The sequence below is a fragment of the Mizuhopecten yessoensis genome, unplaced genomic scaffold, assembly GCF_002113885.1.
Source record: "Mizuhopecten yessoensis strain PY_sf001 unplaced genomic scaffold, ASM211388v2 scaffold9109, whole genome shotgun sequence".
Taxonomy (NCBI): Eukaryota; Metazoa; Mollusca; class Bivalvia; order Pectinida; family Pectinidae; genus Mizuhopecten; species Mizuhopecten yessoensis.
Window position 1 is genome coordinate 1,358,369 of NW_018407883.1, and position 18,351 is coordinate 1,376,719.

General features: G+C 37.6%; 3 protein-coding genes across 6 annotated transcripts in view; 2 read left to right on the plus strand and 1 right to left on the minus strand.

The window, feature by feature from the left end:
- The window catches only part of LOC110457363 (dihydrolipoyllysine-residue acetyltransferase component of pyruvate dehydrogenase complex, mitochondrial-like), a 15,216-nt gene extending 11,488 nt beyond the window's left edge, over nt 1-3,728 (plus strand). Inside the window, exons 9-11 of the mRNA XM_021508590.1 lie at nt 1,424-1,498; nt 1,777-1,841; nt 2,540-3,728. Of these exons, the coding sequence (XP_021364265.1) occupies nt 1,424-1,498; nt 1,777-1,841; nt 2,540-2,669 (270 nt within the window). The 3' untranslated portion in view covers nt 2,670-3,728. The remainder of the gene's footprint in view (nt 1-1,423; nt 1,499-1,776; nt 1,842-2,539) is intronic.
- A 2,882-nt stretch (nt 3,729-6,610) lies between these two features.
- LOC110457391 (U11/U12 small nuclear ribonucleoprotein 25 kDa protein-like) lies at nt 6,611-15,844 on the minus strand. Of its 4 annotated transcripts, none has more exons than XM_021508641.1 (6): nt 15,724-15,844; nt 14,681-14,906; nt 10,516-10,639; nt 9,358-9,463; nt 8,662-8,736; nt 6,611-8,404 (listed from the first exon to the last, which is right to left on the minus strand). In XM_021508641.1, the coding sequence occupies exons 2-6, from the start codon at nt 14,876-14,878 to the stop codon at nt 8,344-8,346; spliced, it is 564 nt and encodes a 187-aa protein (XP_021364316.1). In that variant the 5' UTR covers nt 14,879-14,906; nt 15,724-15,844; the 3' UTR covers nt 6,611-8,343. The 4 variants fall into 4 exon arrangements, with proteins under 4 accessions (XP_021364316.1, XP_021364319.1, XP_021364317.1 ...); XM_021508644.1 differs by having other exon boundaries at nt 15,778-15,830; XM_021508642.1 differs by lacking the exon at nt 15,724-15,844 and adding an exon at nt 15,134-15,279.
- Nucleotides 15,845-15,889: 45 nt separating this feature from the next.
- Nucleotides 15,890-18,060, plus strand: LOC110457362 (DNA-directed RNA polymerase III subunit RPC10-like). The gene is made up of 3 exons (XM_021508589.1): nt 15,890-16,033; nt 16,413-16,500; nt 17,318-18,060. Exons 1-3 carry the CDS (start codon nt 15,923-15,925, stop codon nt 17,443-17,445), a joined length of 327 nt encoding a protein of 108 aa, XP_021364264.1. The 5' UTR covers nt 15,890-15,922; the 3' UTR covers nt 17,446-18,060.
- Nucleotides 18,061-18,351: the final 291 nt, after the last annotated feature.

An 18,351-nucleotide genomic window follows, 5' to 3' on the forward strand; every position in this document is an offset into this window, starting at 1 on the left:
TCTTTTATTTACGAACTTATGTCTTTGATGCTGAAATTGACAACTTTATAAAAATACATTTTCACTGAAATTATGAAATCTGGGTGTCGGAAAGGTGTAAAATTATTCTTCGGAAAAGGAAAAAACAGTAGTTGAGCTAGATAAGAAATTATACGGGGGCAGGCTCCTATGGAGATTTAACATTACTGGAAACAGGCCCTTTAACATCAACAATGATATATAAGAACCATGATATGAAGGTCTGAATTTTTAGGTCACCTGACCATAGGTCATGGTGACCTATTGCACTCCGTCTTTATCTGTCATTGTGGGTCGTGCGTTGACTTTAATGGATTTCAATAAAAAAAAATCCAACATGCTTTATATTGATCAATAAGATCTCAAACAAGTTCGAAAATGGTCCTGATCAGACAGTTACTGACTGAGTTATGGGTCTTTGAAGTTTTAATTGCTATTGGAGCCTATGGGACTTGAGCTTGTGAGCACAATAATTTGAGTAAATGTGAATTGATTTCAATGAAATTTGCGAAGCTGCTTTTTTTCAATAAGATCTCAGACAAATTCGCAAATAGGCCTGATCAGACTGTACTACCAGTGACCACCAGTCAGAGAATATGCATGGTCGATCCTAGTCTCTGATTTGCTGAGACGAGAAGTTTTCGACTTTGCAAGATTTCTGCAGCAATTCTCTTCCTTATTTGTACAAATGTTCCTTATGAGGTTCCAAACAAGTTTTTTTTACTTTTTGTGTCGATCAGAAAATCCTAGTTGGTCATCCTGATCTCTAATTGACACTTGACAGAGGTGTTTTTTACCTAATCTTCTTGTTCTCCTCAAAAAAGTCTATACCGATTGACTTCTAACTTATAGAAGTGTTCCATATGAGGTTTCAACCAAGTTTGTTATTTTTCATGCTGATTGTAAAATTCCAGATGACCACCCTGGCCTGTGATTGGCTAGGACATTTACAACTTCATCTGTACATAAACCTTTAAACATATCATCTAATTTATGTATACAGCATGTGTATGCCTGGTCTCCATGTTAGTATGGGTGTATGTCATCTCTCCAGAGTAACTATGTGCCGATTAATAAATGCTACAATTTGAGTACTTCAGAATTTACCCAGGTGACCGTTTAGGCCTATGGGCCTCTTGTTTGTAAAATACTCCAAACTTTTAAGTGATTGGTACCAAGATAAATATGGCATTCATTTGTATATATTGTTGCATTGCTTGTTTGATAATAAAACAAATATTGTTTAAACATTCTCTAGAGATTTAATAGAGATTGTGTACATTAAACAAATTAATAAAAACAGCAACATTTTAAGAGATAGGAAAATCTGAAAAGGGTTTATGTACAGAGGGAAAATGACATAAAAATTAATCACAGAGGTCATGGTGTTGTCATTTTGCTTCAGGGAGGAACCTTCACTATTTCAAACCTTGGCATGTACGGGATAAAGTCATTCTCTGCTGTAATCAACCCTCCACAGGTAAGTAATCCTGTCCAATTCTTTTGTTTTGATAAGCATATTGGTACAAGTTCTAATAAATTTGAAGAGGAATAATTTTCTACTCCAGTCTGTGATTTGACTGCCATCAGGAATTTTGTGTGATCAAGTGGAGAAAATACATGAAGATGTTAACTTTTACAGTTTATTTCAAAATGCATGTCAAGTTTACATTGATTTATGTATGCAATATGTATGTTGTTTGAAAGTATGGTACATACGTAACAAGAGAGGTGTAAGCATTTCTGTTTTCTTTACAGGCATGTATCCTAGCGGTGGGTGGGGCAGAAAAGAGGCTGGTCGTGGATGAAGACAGCAATCAAGGGTCAGTAGATCACATCGGCAGTTAATCTATAGGCTTGGTACAAATTCATAAACTATTTGGGGAGAATGTTTTCTTGCATAATTTCTTACAATCTCCATTCTTAGAATGCTAACCTGACAAACCATTTTTTGTTGTGTTGGCCCTGAAGTTTTTTTGATATTTTGAAGGAATGAATATAAAACTGAGTTTCTAAATACTATATAATCTTCGTAAAAATTGTTCAAAAATAAAAGCACTTTCCTACTGGCTACGTTAGCAGAATCATCAGAATTGCTTTTAAGGTCTAGATGATACAGGCTATAATAGACTAGGCCCATTGAAAGTTGGGTCCCAAGTTGGTCATTATAACTTTACTCTAAATTTTGTAAAACTTTTGGAATCCATCGCAGTGTATTTATTAATTGTTACTCCATTACACAAATCAGGGGTTATGATCTTTTTGTCATGTCCTTCTCCTGGTCATCACTCCAGCAGCAATATTTCCCGACAGATTTCCATAAAACTTGACATGGGCGTACCTACCTGTATTAACAAGTTTGAATAAGAATGTTTACAGGAAATAGACTGTGATCTTTCTAGCAGTCTGTGTGCTTCTAACACTGTTACTTTGCTTCTGTAACACTACAGTATTTACGTATACCTACCCCTAAAAGTTACAGCACAATAATATTATATGTCAAATGCATTTCTATTCACAGATATGGCCAGGCCAACATGATGTCTGTAACTCTCAGCTGTGATCATCGGGTCGTAGATGGAGCTGTCGGTGCCCAATGGCTCGCAGAATTCAGGAAGTTCATGGAGCGACCAGAAACCATGCTCCTATAATGGATTATATAGGATAACGGTCCATGGAACATGAAATCTCAAGTGCTAGAAAAACAAGTGCAATCAGAAAACTGGAACAGGAACAACTGGCAGTTATAGTGCCTTTTTGTTTCTGGTTTTTTTACCCTACAGCAGTATGAGAATGTCTCCAGTGATGATCTGAGTGAACCAAAATGAAATTTCGATACATGTGTGCTGTCTGTTATGATAAACAAGTTCACGCGCAGGGTGTCATACACTGATATAACATGACACTTATCTGATGACAAGATTCAAGGTCTGCATTGATAGCTAGAAGGAATAGGAGAGTGTTCTTTGTGATATTTTCCTTAAAGTAGGATGTCTTGAGGTCTTCTAGATGTGCTCAATTTCAGACCGAAATGTCCATCCGATCAAGATACAGCATTTCTCTTCAAGGAATATTAGGTTTCTAGTTTTGTAGAACAATTTTCATGGGAGTTATCAGATCACTTGACTAGCTGCGAACCAGGGGACAATACTCTAATGATATTTGAAGTAGGAGTACAGACTTATGGGCTCACTACGGTAATAGTCACAAACACAACACTACAAGTTTACTTCAGAATTATGGTGGAGAATAATGTATTTTCTCCAATTATAACATGATAAGGAAGTAATAGGGAGTTGTTTTATAGATAGAGGAAGTTTTATATTTTAACAACATGTTACTTTAGTGCTATTTCATTTGACGAACAAGTTATCATGTTGTGTTTTAGGATTAAAATTTTCCCCCAGACTACTAATTATACTTTTGTACTTGTCATTGATGATGAGTAGGTATTTATGAAGACAAACATCCTGTATTCCAGCAGGCAGCACATTTGTGATAACTAGCCACGAATGTGTCGGTTACTGATGGTACTAACCCGATACAGTATGTATGTAGTACATGGAGACGTTGATGTTTTATGCTTTATATTAGAAGGATGTCGGAGGAAGGACCGTGAGGGTGAAAACCGAGACATTGTTAAAATTGTGTTTTACCCAAACATTATGTTTGTATATAATTTATTCAAATTAAATGTTGTAAACAAATAATCTGTAGATTCCAGTTGTTTTTTTGTATTAAAGTTTGGTTTATCACTGTTAACACGTGTGGAGTTTATCCCACCACTGATCTGAATGAGCTACTATATACATGTATATACATCCACTTTATAATCCAGCCACCACCAATTCAATAGTGCTACCAGAACTAACCTTGTAAAAATCCAGTCACTGCACCACTGCTAATCTGGTTGTCCCACTATCCAACCTCATTAATCCAGCCATGTCCCAATTATCTGATTGTGCCATTATCTAGCCTGACATCCTAATATATGGCACCACTTATATATTTATATGATAGTGACACTTTCTAGTGTGTCGTCATAATATATGGCAGCACTTATATAATTATATGATAGTGCCACTATCTAGCCTGTCGTCATAATATATGGCACCACTTATATAATTATATGATAGTGCCACTTTCTAGCCTGTCGTCATTATATATGGCACCAATTGTATGATAGTGACACTATCTGGCCTGACATCATAATATATGGCACCACTTATATAATCATCCGATAGTGCCACTATCTAACATGACATCATAATATATGGCACCACTTATATAATCATCCGATAGTGCCACTATCTAACATGACATCATAATATATGGCACCACTTATATAATCATCCGATAGTGCCACTATCTAACATGACATCATAATATATGGCACCACTTATATAATTGTATGTTAGTGCCACTATCTAGCCTGACATCATAATATATGACACCACTTATATAATTATCCGATAGTGCCACTATCTAACATGACATCATAATATATGGCACCACTTATATAATTATATGATAGTACCACTATCTAGCCTGACATCATAATATATGGCACCACTTATCTGATAGTGCCACTATCTAGCCTGACATCATAATATATGGCACCAATTATATGATAGTTCCACTATCTAACCTGACATCATAATATATGGCACCACTTATCTGATAGTGCCACTTTCTAGCCTGACATCATAATATATGGCACCAATTATATGATAGTGCCACAATCTAGCCTGACATCATAATATATGGCACCACTTATCTGATAGTGCCACTTTCTAGCCTGACATAATAAATGGCACCACTTATCTGATAGTGACACTATCTAGCCTGACATCATAATATATGGCACCAATTATATGATAGTTCCACTATCTAACCTGACATCATAATATATGGCACCACTTATCTGATAGTGACACTATCTAGCCTGACATCATAATATGTCACCACATATCTGATAGTACCACTATCTAGCCTGACATAATATATGGCACCACTTATCTGATAGTGACACTATCTAGCCTGACATCATAATATATGGCACCACTTATCTGATAGTGCCACTATCTAGCTGGTCATCCTAATATATGGCACCACTTATCTGATAGTGCCACTATCTAGCCTGACATCATAATATATGTCACCACATATCTGATAGTGCCACTATCTAGTCCGACATCATAATATATGGCACCACTTATCTGATAGTGCCACTTTCTAGCCTGACATCATAATATATGGCACCACTTATCTGATAGTGACACTATCTAGCTGGTCATCATAATATATGGCACCACTTATCTGATAGTGACACTATCTAGCTGGTCATCATAATATATGGCACCACTTATCTGATAGTGACACTATCTAGCTGGTCATCATAATATATGGCACCACTTATCTGATAGTGACACTATCTAGCTGGTCATCATAATATATGGCACCACTTATCTGATAGTGACACTATCTAGCTGGTCATCATAATATATGGCACCACTTATCTGATAGTGACACTATCTAGCTGGTCATCATAATATATGGCACCACTTATCTGATAGTGACACTATCTAGCTGGTCATCATAATATATGGCACCACTTATCTGATAGTGACACTATCTAGCTGGTCATCATAATATATGGCACCACTTATCTGATAGTGACACTATCTAGCTGGTCATCATAATATATGGCACCACTTATCTGATAGTGACACTATCTAGCTGGTCATCATAATATATGGCACCACTTATCTGATAGTGACACTATCTAGCTGGTCATCATAATATATGGCACCACTTATCTGATAGTGACACTATCTAGCTGGTCATCATAATATATGGCACCACTTATCTGATAGTGACACTATCTAGCTGGTCATCATAATATATGGCACCACTTATCTGATAGTGACACTATCTAGCTGGTCATCATAATATATGGCACCACTTATCTGATAGTGACACTATCTAGCTGGTCATCATAATATATGGCACCACTTATCTGATAGTGACACTATCTAGCTGGTCATCATAATATTTGGCACCACTTATCTGATAGTGACACTATCTAGCCTGACATCATAATATATGGAACACTTATCTGATAGTGACACTATCTAGCTGGTCATCATAATATATGGCACCACTTATCTGATAGTGACACTATCTAGCTGGTCATCCTAATATATGGCACCACTTATCTGATAGTGACACTATCTAGCCTGACATCATAATATATGGCACCACTTATCTGATAGTGTCACTATCTAGCCTGACATCATAATATATGGCACCACTTATCTAATTATGCCACCTTCTAGCCAGCTATTATTCAATTATAGCCTTTGGCTGAGGTTGATAAATCCAGGTATTGACCGAAGTTAAAGGCACAATTATTTTATTATTTTACAAAACAGTAATGTAAGCAATCTGTAAAAAAAAACACAACAGAAAAAGCTTTGGAAGTGGGACGGTGCATTGTTTTGGAGACACGTCATAATTCTATTTATAGAAACATCCAGTCCTTCAACAAAAATCATGAGCTCCAAGTCAATATCAGTTTTTATCGGTGGACACGTGATGCACTTCTAACCAATCACTTGTTTGGGAATAATATGAAAAAATAATAACATAATATATGGCACCATGTATCTGAGTGTGCCACTATCTATCCTTGTTAATCCAGCCACCATGCATTCTGATTGTGCTTTCATATGGAAGCTTGTAACTTTCAACAAATTATGAATTACACATCTAAAAGATGGTTTTCATTCCATTTACATTTAGTTCTTTTGTGAAGAGTGTGCATAGAGAAAATTAACTTAAATCTCTTGAATCATACAGGATATGGACCAGATCTCCCTCAAAATTCTAAAATAAAATGTTTTACAAACTAGAACGTGCCTGCCCCGGAACTATCTAGGTTGTAGTCATTGATGCTACCCTTCACACTGCCAGTGAAATTCATTTAGCCAGTTACCTGTAATGGACTGCTCATACTCTTATAACAGTACACCTCTTGACTTTGTACAAATGTAACTGAGATGAGCCAATAAGTACATGTAGTCTAGATCTGTGTCACATAATCTTTACTATAAAGATGAAAAGGTGTCGCAGATCTACATTTGCAATTCATACGAAGTGAATTCTATACATTATTGTTCCTACATAAGATCTACAATACCATACAGCTATAAATACAGTAACGGGTATAATTAGTGTGAACGCCTCCAGTATCTACAGCTCTAGATTGTGAATCTCTCATCATAAATCCATTGAATCCCTCCAGTATCCTGTGTATTTTAAATATCTTTGTACTGGGACTTGTCAACAATTTGAAAATGATGCTAGGACTCCCCTGAAATATATCCTAAAAAATCACTAGTATCCAGAGCTGAATCATAATGAATCCAGTAAATATGTGATCATGTCTTTATTAAATACCTACAATGTCCATATCTTAATTGAACATGTCCAGTACCATTGTACTCTGTTGGATATCTTCAGTGCCCACACCTCTAGGCTCTAATGAACACCTCCAGTGTCCACATCTCTGTTGAATACTTCGATGCCCACACTTCTAGTGACCACCTCCAGTGTCCACACCTCTATTGAATACTTCCATGCCCACACCTCTAGTGAACACCTCCAGTGTCCACATCTCTGTTGGATATCTTCAGTGCCCACACCTCCAGTGAACACCTCCAGTGTCCAAATCTCTGTTGAATACTTCCATTGAATACCTCAAGCTCTATTGAATACTTTGATGCCCATAGCTCTACTGAACACCTCGAGTATCCATAGTTACATTGAATACATCTCCGAAGTCCACAATTATGTTGACCGTTGATGAGTATCTCTGTTGAATACTTCCAGTGTACACCTCTATTGAATACTTTGATGCCCATAGCTCTACTGAACAGCTCAAGTATCCATAGTAACATTGAATACATCTCCAATGTCCACATTTCTGTTGAGCACCTTCACTGTCCACAGATGTATTGAATACTTCCAGTGTTCATAGCTCTGTTAGATACCTGCAATTTCCACACTTTATTTCCACTTTACAACATGGGACACTGTTTTAATCTTGTATTTGAATATTTGTTCTCTACTCTTGCTGGACAAGATGCTCACCATGTTGTACACAGACCTTTAGACCTGCCACAAGTTGGAGAAACAGGGACAAGTTGTTGATGGTAAAGATCTTTACTGGTCCTGATTCAATGGCCAATAGTGTCTGGAGCTGTTGTGTAGGGTCAGTCCTACATTCAGTATATATTATTTGACGGTAATCAATTAATGCTGTCATCCATGGTCTTTCAATCTCTTCATAAACGTTACCTCGTCCTTGTTTCTAATCTCGTACCTGGCAAATGATATGAAAGAATTTACATTAACTGGAAAACAAATTTAAGATGTCTTTAAGACAAAATGAAAATCATGATATTTACAATAGCATAATAAACCTTTACAAAACTCAAATTCCTCAATTTGAAAACTTCTTAATATCATTATTAAGGTACTCAAATTAAGTAGTGTGATTACTGACAAGCATGATGTGTACATATTTTTTAAATTGTGACAGCTATAAACCCACTTCTATATCAATTTAAACTGACTTACTGCTTCAACGTTTTTCTGTCATCAGAAAGTTTCTGAGAATTGAAGTATAACCAGTACCTCTTCCATATATATCTCCTGTAAAGAGAAGGTCGGACACAACCATAAATAACAAAATCATAATTCAATCTAATTAGTGGATACTGAATATATATGAAAAAAAAATACTAAACCTAAAAGTCTGAATATTATAAACTAGATGGATCTACTAGCTGAATAAAATTCAAACTTGATGCAGAAATTCAAAATTTATCTGGGATCTGATTGCATTCATACATATAAATACAGAACTGTATCTCATTATCAATGCTTATCCTTCGTTTTGTAGAGATAAGATTTTCATATTGGATAACCAATAACCTTGTACAACTATCAGCTACAAAATAATTCAACGTACCCATTTTGATTTTTAAAAAATTCCTGCTTTTAAACTACTCACAGTACTTTAAGTTATCTTTTTAGCAGAAATATACCTCACATTAATATTACTATAAATAAATGCTGATTCAACATACCAGCAGATATTAAACCGATTAGCTGTAAATCAGCCTACATAATATATGTATGCTACAAACTTTTATTCAAACTACATAACAACTATCCGGTATACATAAAACAATGAATAACCTATTCAACCTACAGTGTATGCTACAATATACATATGTATATATATAGTATAAACCCCTTTATTCAACCTACCAGCTAATATGCAGCTTTCCTCCATTTCGCATCTGCCTCAGAGTGATGTAGCGCTTGATTGCATGTTTTAAATCCAGCACTGTTGCATTCTGGGTAACTACTACCGCTACAACAAAAAAGTTCAATCTCAGACAATTTTTTACATAATTAGTTAATATATTAAAGCATCAGTCACCTTTCATGCATGCTGATCTAAATTTTAGTCAGTATGATGACGTACAAGATACGATAGTCCGAATTATTCTGACGTTTTATCGACTTTTTTATATCGGTCTGTCGTCGATTGACGTCAGAACTCCGGCCCTCTATAATATTCGGGAAATAAGCGACCCGCACCCGGGTCGCACCTCAAACTGATATTTTAGAAACAAATCGTCACTTTCACACATGTCGCACATGGATCGAAAGATCTATTCTTTATGCACAAGATGAACATAAAATACATGCCTCAAACAACCAATACAATCACTAAAAACATATTTTTCAAACTTACTCTGTTTTACTCTAGTTTGTTTATAACCCTGCCTTCTAATGCCACGTGACTAAAATCTCGCATGCCTACGTCATAACGTTGCGAAATACCTTCGGTAAAGCGAGAGCTCGTCAAGTCGTGTGACATTGCTCATGCCCTAATTTCCATTAAAAACATGGGTTGGTATAGAAAATGTTGGAAAATACTGTTCGTAATGATCTTTGAAACATGTTATTGATACCACCTGGTGCATAAAGAATAGATCTTTCGATCCATGTGCGACATGTGTGTGAAAGTGACGATTTGTTTCTAAAATATCAGTTTGAAGTGCGACCCGATGCGGGGCGCTTATTTCCCGCATATTACAGAGGGCCGGAGTTCCGACGTTAATTGACGACAGACCGATATAAAAAAAGTCGATAAAACGTCAGAATAATTCGGACTAAAGATACGAGTGACATAGATTACAGTCCTGATTTAGTGCAGTGGGTCAGGGATCCTTAAATAGTGTAGCATATTAACTCATTCACCCCTTAAGACACATTTGAACCCTTTCAATTCAAAGGTTGGAATAGTTCATTGTGAAACTTCAGGGGTGAATGAGTTAATGCAATTGTTATCAATTACTTATATATTATCAATACATTTTGATGTCAGTAAAGCACACTTGCTAGTTACAATCTTACCCATCACCTCGTCATCGGCCCGTCGTACATTCACTACTATTGCTTGTCCATACTCCAGGGCCACACAGGAATTCACCTCCTCTAAGGTCACTTGAGGGGGCAGGTCAGACAACAGTGGGTCCTCCTAGGGTCAAAGGTCAAATATCACTTATCATCAATTGCTAACAAAGTCATTTTATGACAAAGTGGATCAAGTGGGGTATTTTCTGTTTGAATTTTCCATAACCTGCAGGTGAACCTTTAGGATTCCTTTACACCATATCATGTAGTTTGAAAAAAAAATGATTTTGTATTTATGTTAATGCCATACTTGTTAATATAACATTAAAGGAATCAAAATTTAAGACAATCCCAAAAATTTGAAAAAAGTCTTATCCTTCTAACATACAGTCCGGAGATGATCATCACTATCCGTACACAAAGAGGGAGTTACATGTAGTTAGTGTTATGAGATTGGCCATCACTCCGGTACTTGGAATGGACGCTCCACCGCTATGCAAACTTCCGGCTATAAGATTGGCAATCACTCCTGTAATTGGAATGGACCCTCCACCACCAGGTAAACTTACTGTGATCATCACTATCCATACACAAAGAGGGACTTACATGTAGTTAGTGTTAGGAGATTGGCCATCACTTCCTGTACTTGGAATGGTCCCTCATCCCCCGGGTAAACTTACTGTTAGAAGATGGGCAGTCACTCCTGTACTTGATAACCTGCAGGAGAACCTTTAGGATCCTTTACACCATATCAAGAAGTTAAAAAAAAAAATGATTTTGTATTTATGTTAATGCCATACTTGTTAATATAACATTAAAGGAATCAAAATTTAAGACAATCCCAAAAATTTGAAAAAAAGTATTATCCTTCTAACATACAGTCCGGAGATTATCATCGCTATCCGTACACAAAGAGGGAGTTTCATGTAGTTAGTGTTAGGAGATTGGCCATCACTGCCTGTACTTGGAATGAACCCTCAACCCCCTCGTAAACTTACTGTTAGAATATTGGCCATCACCCCTGTACTTGGAATGAACCCTCAACCCCCTCGTAAACTTACTGTTATCATATTGGCCATCACTCTTGTACTTGGAATGGACCCTTTCAATTCAAAGGTTGGAATAGTTCATTGTGAAACTTCAGGGGTGAATGAGTTAATATGCTACACTATTTAATGATCCCTTCCAAGTACATGAGTGACGGCCAATATTATAACGGTAAGTTTACCTGGGGTTGAGGGTCCATTACCAGTACAGGAGTGATGGCCAGTATTATAACAGTAAGGTTACCTGGGGGTTGATGGTCCATTCCAAGTGCAGGAGTGATTGCCAATCTTATAATAGTAAGTTTACCAGGGAGTTGAGGGTCCATTCCATTTCAAGTACAGGAGTGAGGGCCAATATAACAGTAAGTTTTCCGGGGGGTTGAGGGGCCATTCCAAGTACAGTAGTGATGGCCCATATTATAACAGTAAGGTTACCTGGGGGTTGAGGGCCCATTCCAAGTACAGGGGTGATGGCCAATATTCTAACAGTAAGTTTACATGGGGGTTGAGGGTCCATTACCAGTACAGGAGTGATGGCCAATATAACAGTAAGTTTTCCGGGGGGTTGAGGGGCCATTCCAAGTACAGGCGTGATGGCCACTCTTATAACAGTCAGTTTACCTGGAGGTTGATAGTCCATTCCAAGTACCGGAGTGATGGCCAATATTAAAACAGAAGGTTTACCGGGGGGTTAAGGGTCCATTCCAAGTAGAGGTGCGATTGCCAATCTTATAGCCGGAAGTTTGCATAGCGGTGGAGCGTCCATTCCAAGTACAGTAGTGATGGCCAATATTAAAACAGAAGGTTTACCGGGGGGTTGATGGTCCATTCCAAGTACCAGATGCTCGGATTCTGGAATATATGTGATATATTATCGCACCCCAGTACTTGGATTAGAACCTCAACCCCCCGGTAAACTCATTTTTATAATATTGGCCGTCACTCATGTACTTAGATTGGCCATCACTGCCTGTACTTGGAATCGCCCCTCAACCCCTAGGTAAACTTACTGTTATAAGATGGGCCATCACTCCTGGACTTGGAATGGACCCACAACCCCTAGGTAAACTTACTGTGATCATCACTATCCGTCCACAAAGAGGGAGTTTCATGTAGTTAGTGTTAGGAGATTGGCCATCACTGCCTGTACTTGGAATGAACCCTCAACCCCCTCGTAAACTTACTGTTAGAAGATGGGCAGTCACTCCTGGACTTGGAATGGACCCTTTCAATTCAAAGGTTGGAATAGTTCATTGTGAAACTTCAGGGGTGAATGAGTTAATATGCTACACTATTTAAGGATCCCTTCCAAGTACAGGAGCGATTGCCAATCTTATAATAGTAAGTTTACCAGGGGTTGAGGGTCCAATCCAAGTACAGGAGTAATGTCCAATCTTATAACAGTCAGTTTACCTGGAGGTTGATAGTCCATTCCAAGTACGTGCGATAATATATCACATATATAAACTTACTGTTATCATATTGGCCATCACTACTGTACTTGGAATGGTCCCTCATCCCCCGGGTAAACTTACTGTTATAGGATTGGCCATCACTCCTGAACTTGGAATGGACCCTCCACCACCAGGTAAACTTACTTTTATAAGATTGGCCATCTCTCCTGTACTTGGAAGGGATCCTTAAATAGTGTAGCATATTAACTCATTCACCCCTGAAGTTTCACAATGAACTATTCCAACCTTTGAATTGAAAGGGTCCATTCCAAGTTCAGGAGTGATGGCCAGTATTATAACAGTAAGTCTACCAGGGGGTTGAGGGTCCATTCAAATTACAGGAGTGACGGCCCATCTTATACCAGTAAGTTTACCAGTGAGTTGAGGGTCCATTCAAATTACAGGAGTGACGGCCCATCTTATAACAGTAAGATTACCTGGGGGTTGATGGTCCATTCCAAGTAGAGGTGCGATTGCCAATCTTATAGCCGGAAGTTTGCATAGCGGTGGAGCGTCCATTCCAAGTACGTGCGATAATATATCACATATATAAACTTACTGTTATGATATTGGCCATCACTCTTGTACTTGGAATGGACTATCAACCTCCAGGTAAACTGACTGTTATAAGAGTGGCCATCACGCCTGTACTTGGAATCGCCCCTCAACCCCTAGGTAAACTTACTGTTACAAGATTGGCCATCACTGCCTGTACTTGGAATGAACCCTCAACCCCCTGGTAAACTTACTATTATAAGATTGGCAATCACTCCTGCACTTGGAATGGACCATCATCCCCGAGGTAAACTTACTGTTAGAAGATGGGCAGTCACTCCTGGACTTGGAATGGACCCACAACCCCTAGGTAAACTTACTGTTATGATATTGGCCATCACTTCCTGTACTTGGAATGTACCCTCAACCCACAGGTAAACTTACTGTGATCATCACTATCCATACACAAAGAGGGACTTACATGTAGTTAGTGTTAGGAGATTGGCCATCACTTCCTGTACTTGGAATGGGCCCTCAACCCCCAGGTAACCTTACTGTTATAATACTGGCCATCACTCCTGGACTTGGAATGGACCCACAACCCCTAGGTAAACTTACTGTTATGATATTGGCCATCACTTCCTGTACTTGGAATGTACCCTCAACCCACAGGTAAACTTACTGTGATCATCACTATCCATACACAAAGAGGGAGTTTCATGTAGTTAGTGTTAGGAGATTGGCCATCACTTCCTGTACTTGGAATGTACCCTCAACCCACAGGTAAACTTACTGTTATAATATTGGCCGTCACTCATGTACTTGGAATGGACCCTCAACCCCCAGGTAAACTTACTGTTATAATATTGGCCGTCACTCATGTACTTGGAATGGACCCTCAACCCCCAGGTAAACTTACTTTTATAAGATGGGCCATCACTACTGTACTTGGAATGGACGCTCAACCCCCTGGTAAACTTACTGTTATAAGATTGGCAGTCACTCCTGTACTTGGAATGGACCCTCAACCCCTGGTAAACTTACTGTTATAAGATGGGCCATCACTCCTGTACTTGGAATGGACGCTCAACCCCCTGGTAAACTTACTGTTATAATATTGGCCGTCACTCATGTACTTGGAATGGACCCTCAACCCCCTGGTAAACTTACTGTTATAAGATGGGCCATCACTGCCTGTACTTGAGACATGGCTTCTACATGACTCAGAGACTGATCACTGGAGGGAACTATAGCTTGGGATGATGCTGGGACTATGGCCGTCTCCACATTGGACTCCACATCCTGTTCTGTCTCACAGTGGCTATGATCATCACTCTTGGATATCACATTGTTCTCTGTAGAATCCATGACTCAACTTCCGCACTAGGATCGGGTTCTAAAACAAGACAAGATTGCCAGCATGATATTTTAACTGTTTTCACTAATATGATTTTCACAATGAAATTGAATCACAAATCAAAGAGAATGTTAATTTTCTATTAAACCTTTGTTTTTGTATATTGACATTTGAAGAGTTAATCACAGACTTAAATAATTTATACATATGTAACAGGAGCAAAGAAATGCATGGCCGGACTGGGATTCGAACCCAGGACCCTTTACTCTAGATGGAAGATCTATCGATGGAGTCAACGGTGAACGACCCAGTCCAGTTATGCTTCATTCCTCCCTCCTGTTTGCAAGTCTTCAGCCCTAGTAACACTATTTACAACACTGAGCTAATAAAAGGGAAATTCCCTACAGCTGACGCTTGTAAGGCAATTATCGATCCACATCTTTTACAATATTATCGCACCCCCTAGCTTATACTAATAAATCATAATGCTTAATTGGGTTCTGGAATATATGTGATATATTATCGCACCCCACTAGATATCGCACTCCCTTTAAATCATCTGATTTATTAGTATAAGGGGGTGCGATATCTAGGGGTGATGAATTTGTATACGTATGAGGGGTGCGATATCTAGTGGAGTGCGATAATATATCACATATATTCCAGAATCCGAGCATCTGTGACGTACAGGCACTACATACCACAGGGGCTAGCACTGTACGTACAATCAGAGACATAAAGCTAAACGTCTCTGGTACAATGTATATTTCTCATTGACTTGTAAATAATACATTTACTGGTCATGACCCATAGCAACTTAAATGTTCTGTATACAAATATCAATACATTGTTTTACCTTAAAGATTATTTGATCTTTAAAATTTCGTTGCAACTAAACCCTGACAGTTACCACGGAATTAGGTTATCTAAGTCCGTGATTACACACCGCCATTTGAAATCGGGTATACTGGCAAATACTTCCGATTCAAACGCTACAATGGTCACGATGAATTAAGCGTCAAATAGACGGACTTCCGGTTATTGATGTGGCGAAAATGTTGATGTTCTGTCCCACATGTTCTAATGTTTTAGTTGTTGAGGAGGGGGAGAGATGTTACAGGTTCGCGTGTAACACTTGTCCTTATATACAGAACATAAAGCGAAAGGTAAGTAAGTCAATATTAAATGTGAAAACAGACATATGTCAAATTTAGAAGATTCTAATTAAATTATAAGATTTCTATTAGACCAAAGACGTATACTACGTCTCTGATTAGACCTACTGTTCCGTATTGCATCATTTTTATGCAGAACAGACCAGACATGACTCTGTTATTGCGCAAAATTTATTTTTGCTACCATTAAACTATTTCTGATCGAATTTTATTAAATTAAAAGTATTTGCTGTATATATATATGTACACAAACAAAACTTTTACGTTACTTTCCTTTATATTTGCAAATGTATGATTATGATTTGATTTGTTACTTGTTTGCAGTAATAATTGAAAATTACCTTTTAATCGTGATCTATTTGGAAACTAGATTAGTAACAGAAAATATCCTAAGCTGAAAGAAGTGGACGATGTGTTGGGCGGTGCAGCAGCCTGGGAAAATGTGGATAACACAGCAGGTAATTTTAGTTGGATGTAAAACCAATTATAATTGATTCACTAGAATTTTTAATGTGATAGTTAAACTCTGTAGCAGGGGTAAGCTTGCGATAGATTGACTAAAACGATGGAGCGTCCTTAATGTCATCTTCGCTAGCCAAGTGTTCGCTTCGTATACGAACACTTGGCTAGCGAAGATGCATTAATGTATCTTATAAGTGACATACATGACATCTGTTCAAGTGAGTGAGAAATTAATCTTCTGCCAGATTTTTGAACTATAGAACAGTCAATAGCTGACTTTAAACAGTCGACCGATCAGAGTTTTGGAGACTGTGGTCAGTTTTAGCGGACTAGGCCAGAATGGGATTAGAACCCGGGGGACCTGAGGACCCTCAAAATTCTAGAGTGGTGACTAGAGATCAACCTGACATGTTTGTGTGCGGAAAATTTTGTTGTGACGATCGACAATTGTAATCTTGAAAAAGTGCATTATACCTTTATGTTATAATGCATGTGTCAAAAATAAAGTGAAAAAAGTGTGGTAAAATAGTACAGCTGTTGAACTAGATGTCAACCCTGTAATGTCATTTTGCAATATGTACAAGAGAATGCACTCGACTTGGATGAAAATGAATCACTCTTGTTTAAAAACTTAATATTGATTGTGCTATTCATACAACTATATTAATAATTAAAAGTCATATTTTTGTGTTAGAATTTAGTGTTTACTTTAATTTCTGTTGCCATTGCACTAACAACAAAATAAATGAACTTAAATGTATAATTGAATTTAGTAGTTCTACAGTAGAGCTTAATCTTTGGTTTTTTTTCCAGAAACCTGTCCAACATGTGCACATGGCAGAGCATTCTTTATGCAGATACAGACTCGGTCAGCAGACGAACCAATGACAACATTTTATAAGTGCTGTAACATGAAGTGTGGTCATAGATGGAGAGACTGATAGGCCTTTAACTCATATGGTATGAAGTGGGGAACCAACCATTGTGTTCACAGTGGCACCTGTTCCTTAATACAATGGTACTGGTTCACACCAAGACATGCAGTGTACAGCAGAAGATTGTTATTCCATGTACTACATGAAAACTAGAAAACTTATTCTCCTCAGGAATTTATTCTGTGTTTATCTTGAAAAGTACTGCAGTTACTAATTGCAGACTGCTTGTTTCCTGAAAAGAAAAAGACAAATGACATTTGAATTATATGTATCCTGCTGTATTACTGAGTATGTTGAATAGCTTCAGGTCTGTGACCAGTTACATAAAGATATACAGCCGGTGTGGTGATCAATGATTCATTCTGATGGTGGAGCAGTAAGAGACCATGGAGGTTTGTAGCTGAAAATTGATTTCCTTAAACCATGATTTTGTCACTAGAATTCTTGATACAGGTACTGAAGACTCACTGTGATCTCCATGTATGATAGTTCAGTAGAGTAGATGGATGAAGTTGTATGAGAGGGCAATTTGTTTGATTTATATACATTGTACATGTATATACATTGTATCAAGGATGTGAAAATTATTTTTATGTAGGAGTTGGATTAAAACATTCTAAGGAGATTTTTTTATTTATTTGTATAGTGTATACAAGTTTTAGTACATAAGTCTTACAAAGGCTAATTTATTGTGTGTGTTGGTGCAGAATTAACTACATTAAAGAAGATGGATTTGGGAGTTCGCACTGCTTTATACCAACTGTACTGCTTACAAACAAGCACCCATACTAGCTACATCATGTGCATTGCATATACAGTCAGACGTCAAAAGTCTTTCATGTTACATCCCATTAATTTCTATGTAAATTGTTATTATTTTTTGGGGGGGGAAATTTCTTTTTATGACTTCCC

Excerpts from the sequence above, each read along its gene's own strand:
- LOC110457391 (XM_021508641.1), bottom strand. The coding sequence starts at position 14,878 with ATGGATTCTACAGAGAACAATGTGATATCCAAGAGTGATGATCATAGC. Across the intron at positions 8,737-9,357 it reads GGAAAGCTGCATATTAGCTG|GAGATATATATGGAAGAGGT; the intron begins GTAGGTTGAATA and ends TTCTCTTTACAG. Across the intron at positions 8,405-8,661 it reads GACAGAAAAACGTTGAAGCA|GTACGAGATTAGAAACAAGG; the intron begins GTAAGTCAGTTT and ends ATCATTTGCCAG.
- LOC110457362 (XM_021508589.1), top strand. The coding sequence starts at position 15,923 with ATGTTGATGTTCTGTCCCACATGTTCTAATGTTTTAGTTGTTGAGGAG. Across the intron at positions 16,034-16,412 it reads TACAGAACATAAAGCGAAAG|ATTAGTAACAGAAAATATCC; the intron begins GTAAGTAAGTCA and ends TTTGGAAACTAG. Across the intron at positions 16,501-17,317 it reads AAATGTGGATAACACAGCAG|AAACCTGTCCAACATGTGCA; the intron begins GTAATTTTAGTT and ends TTTTTTTTCCAG.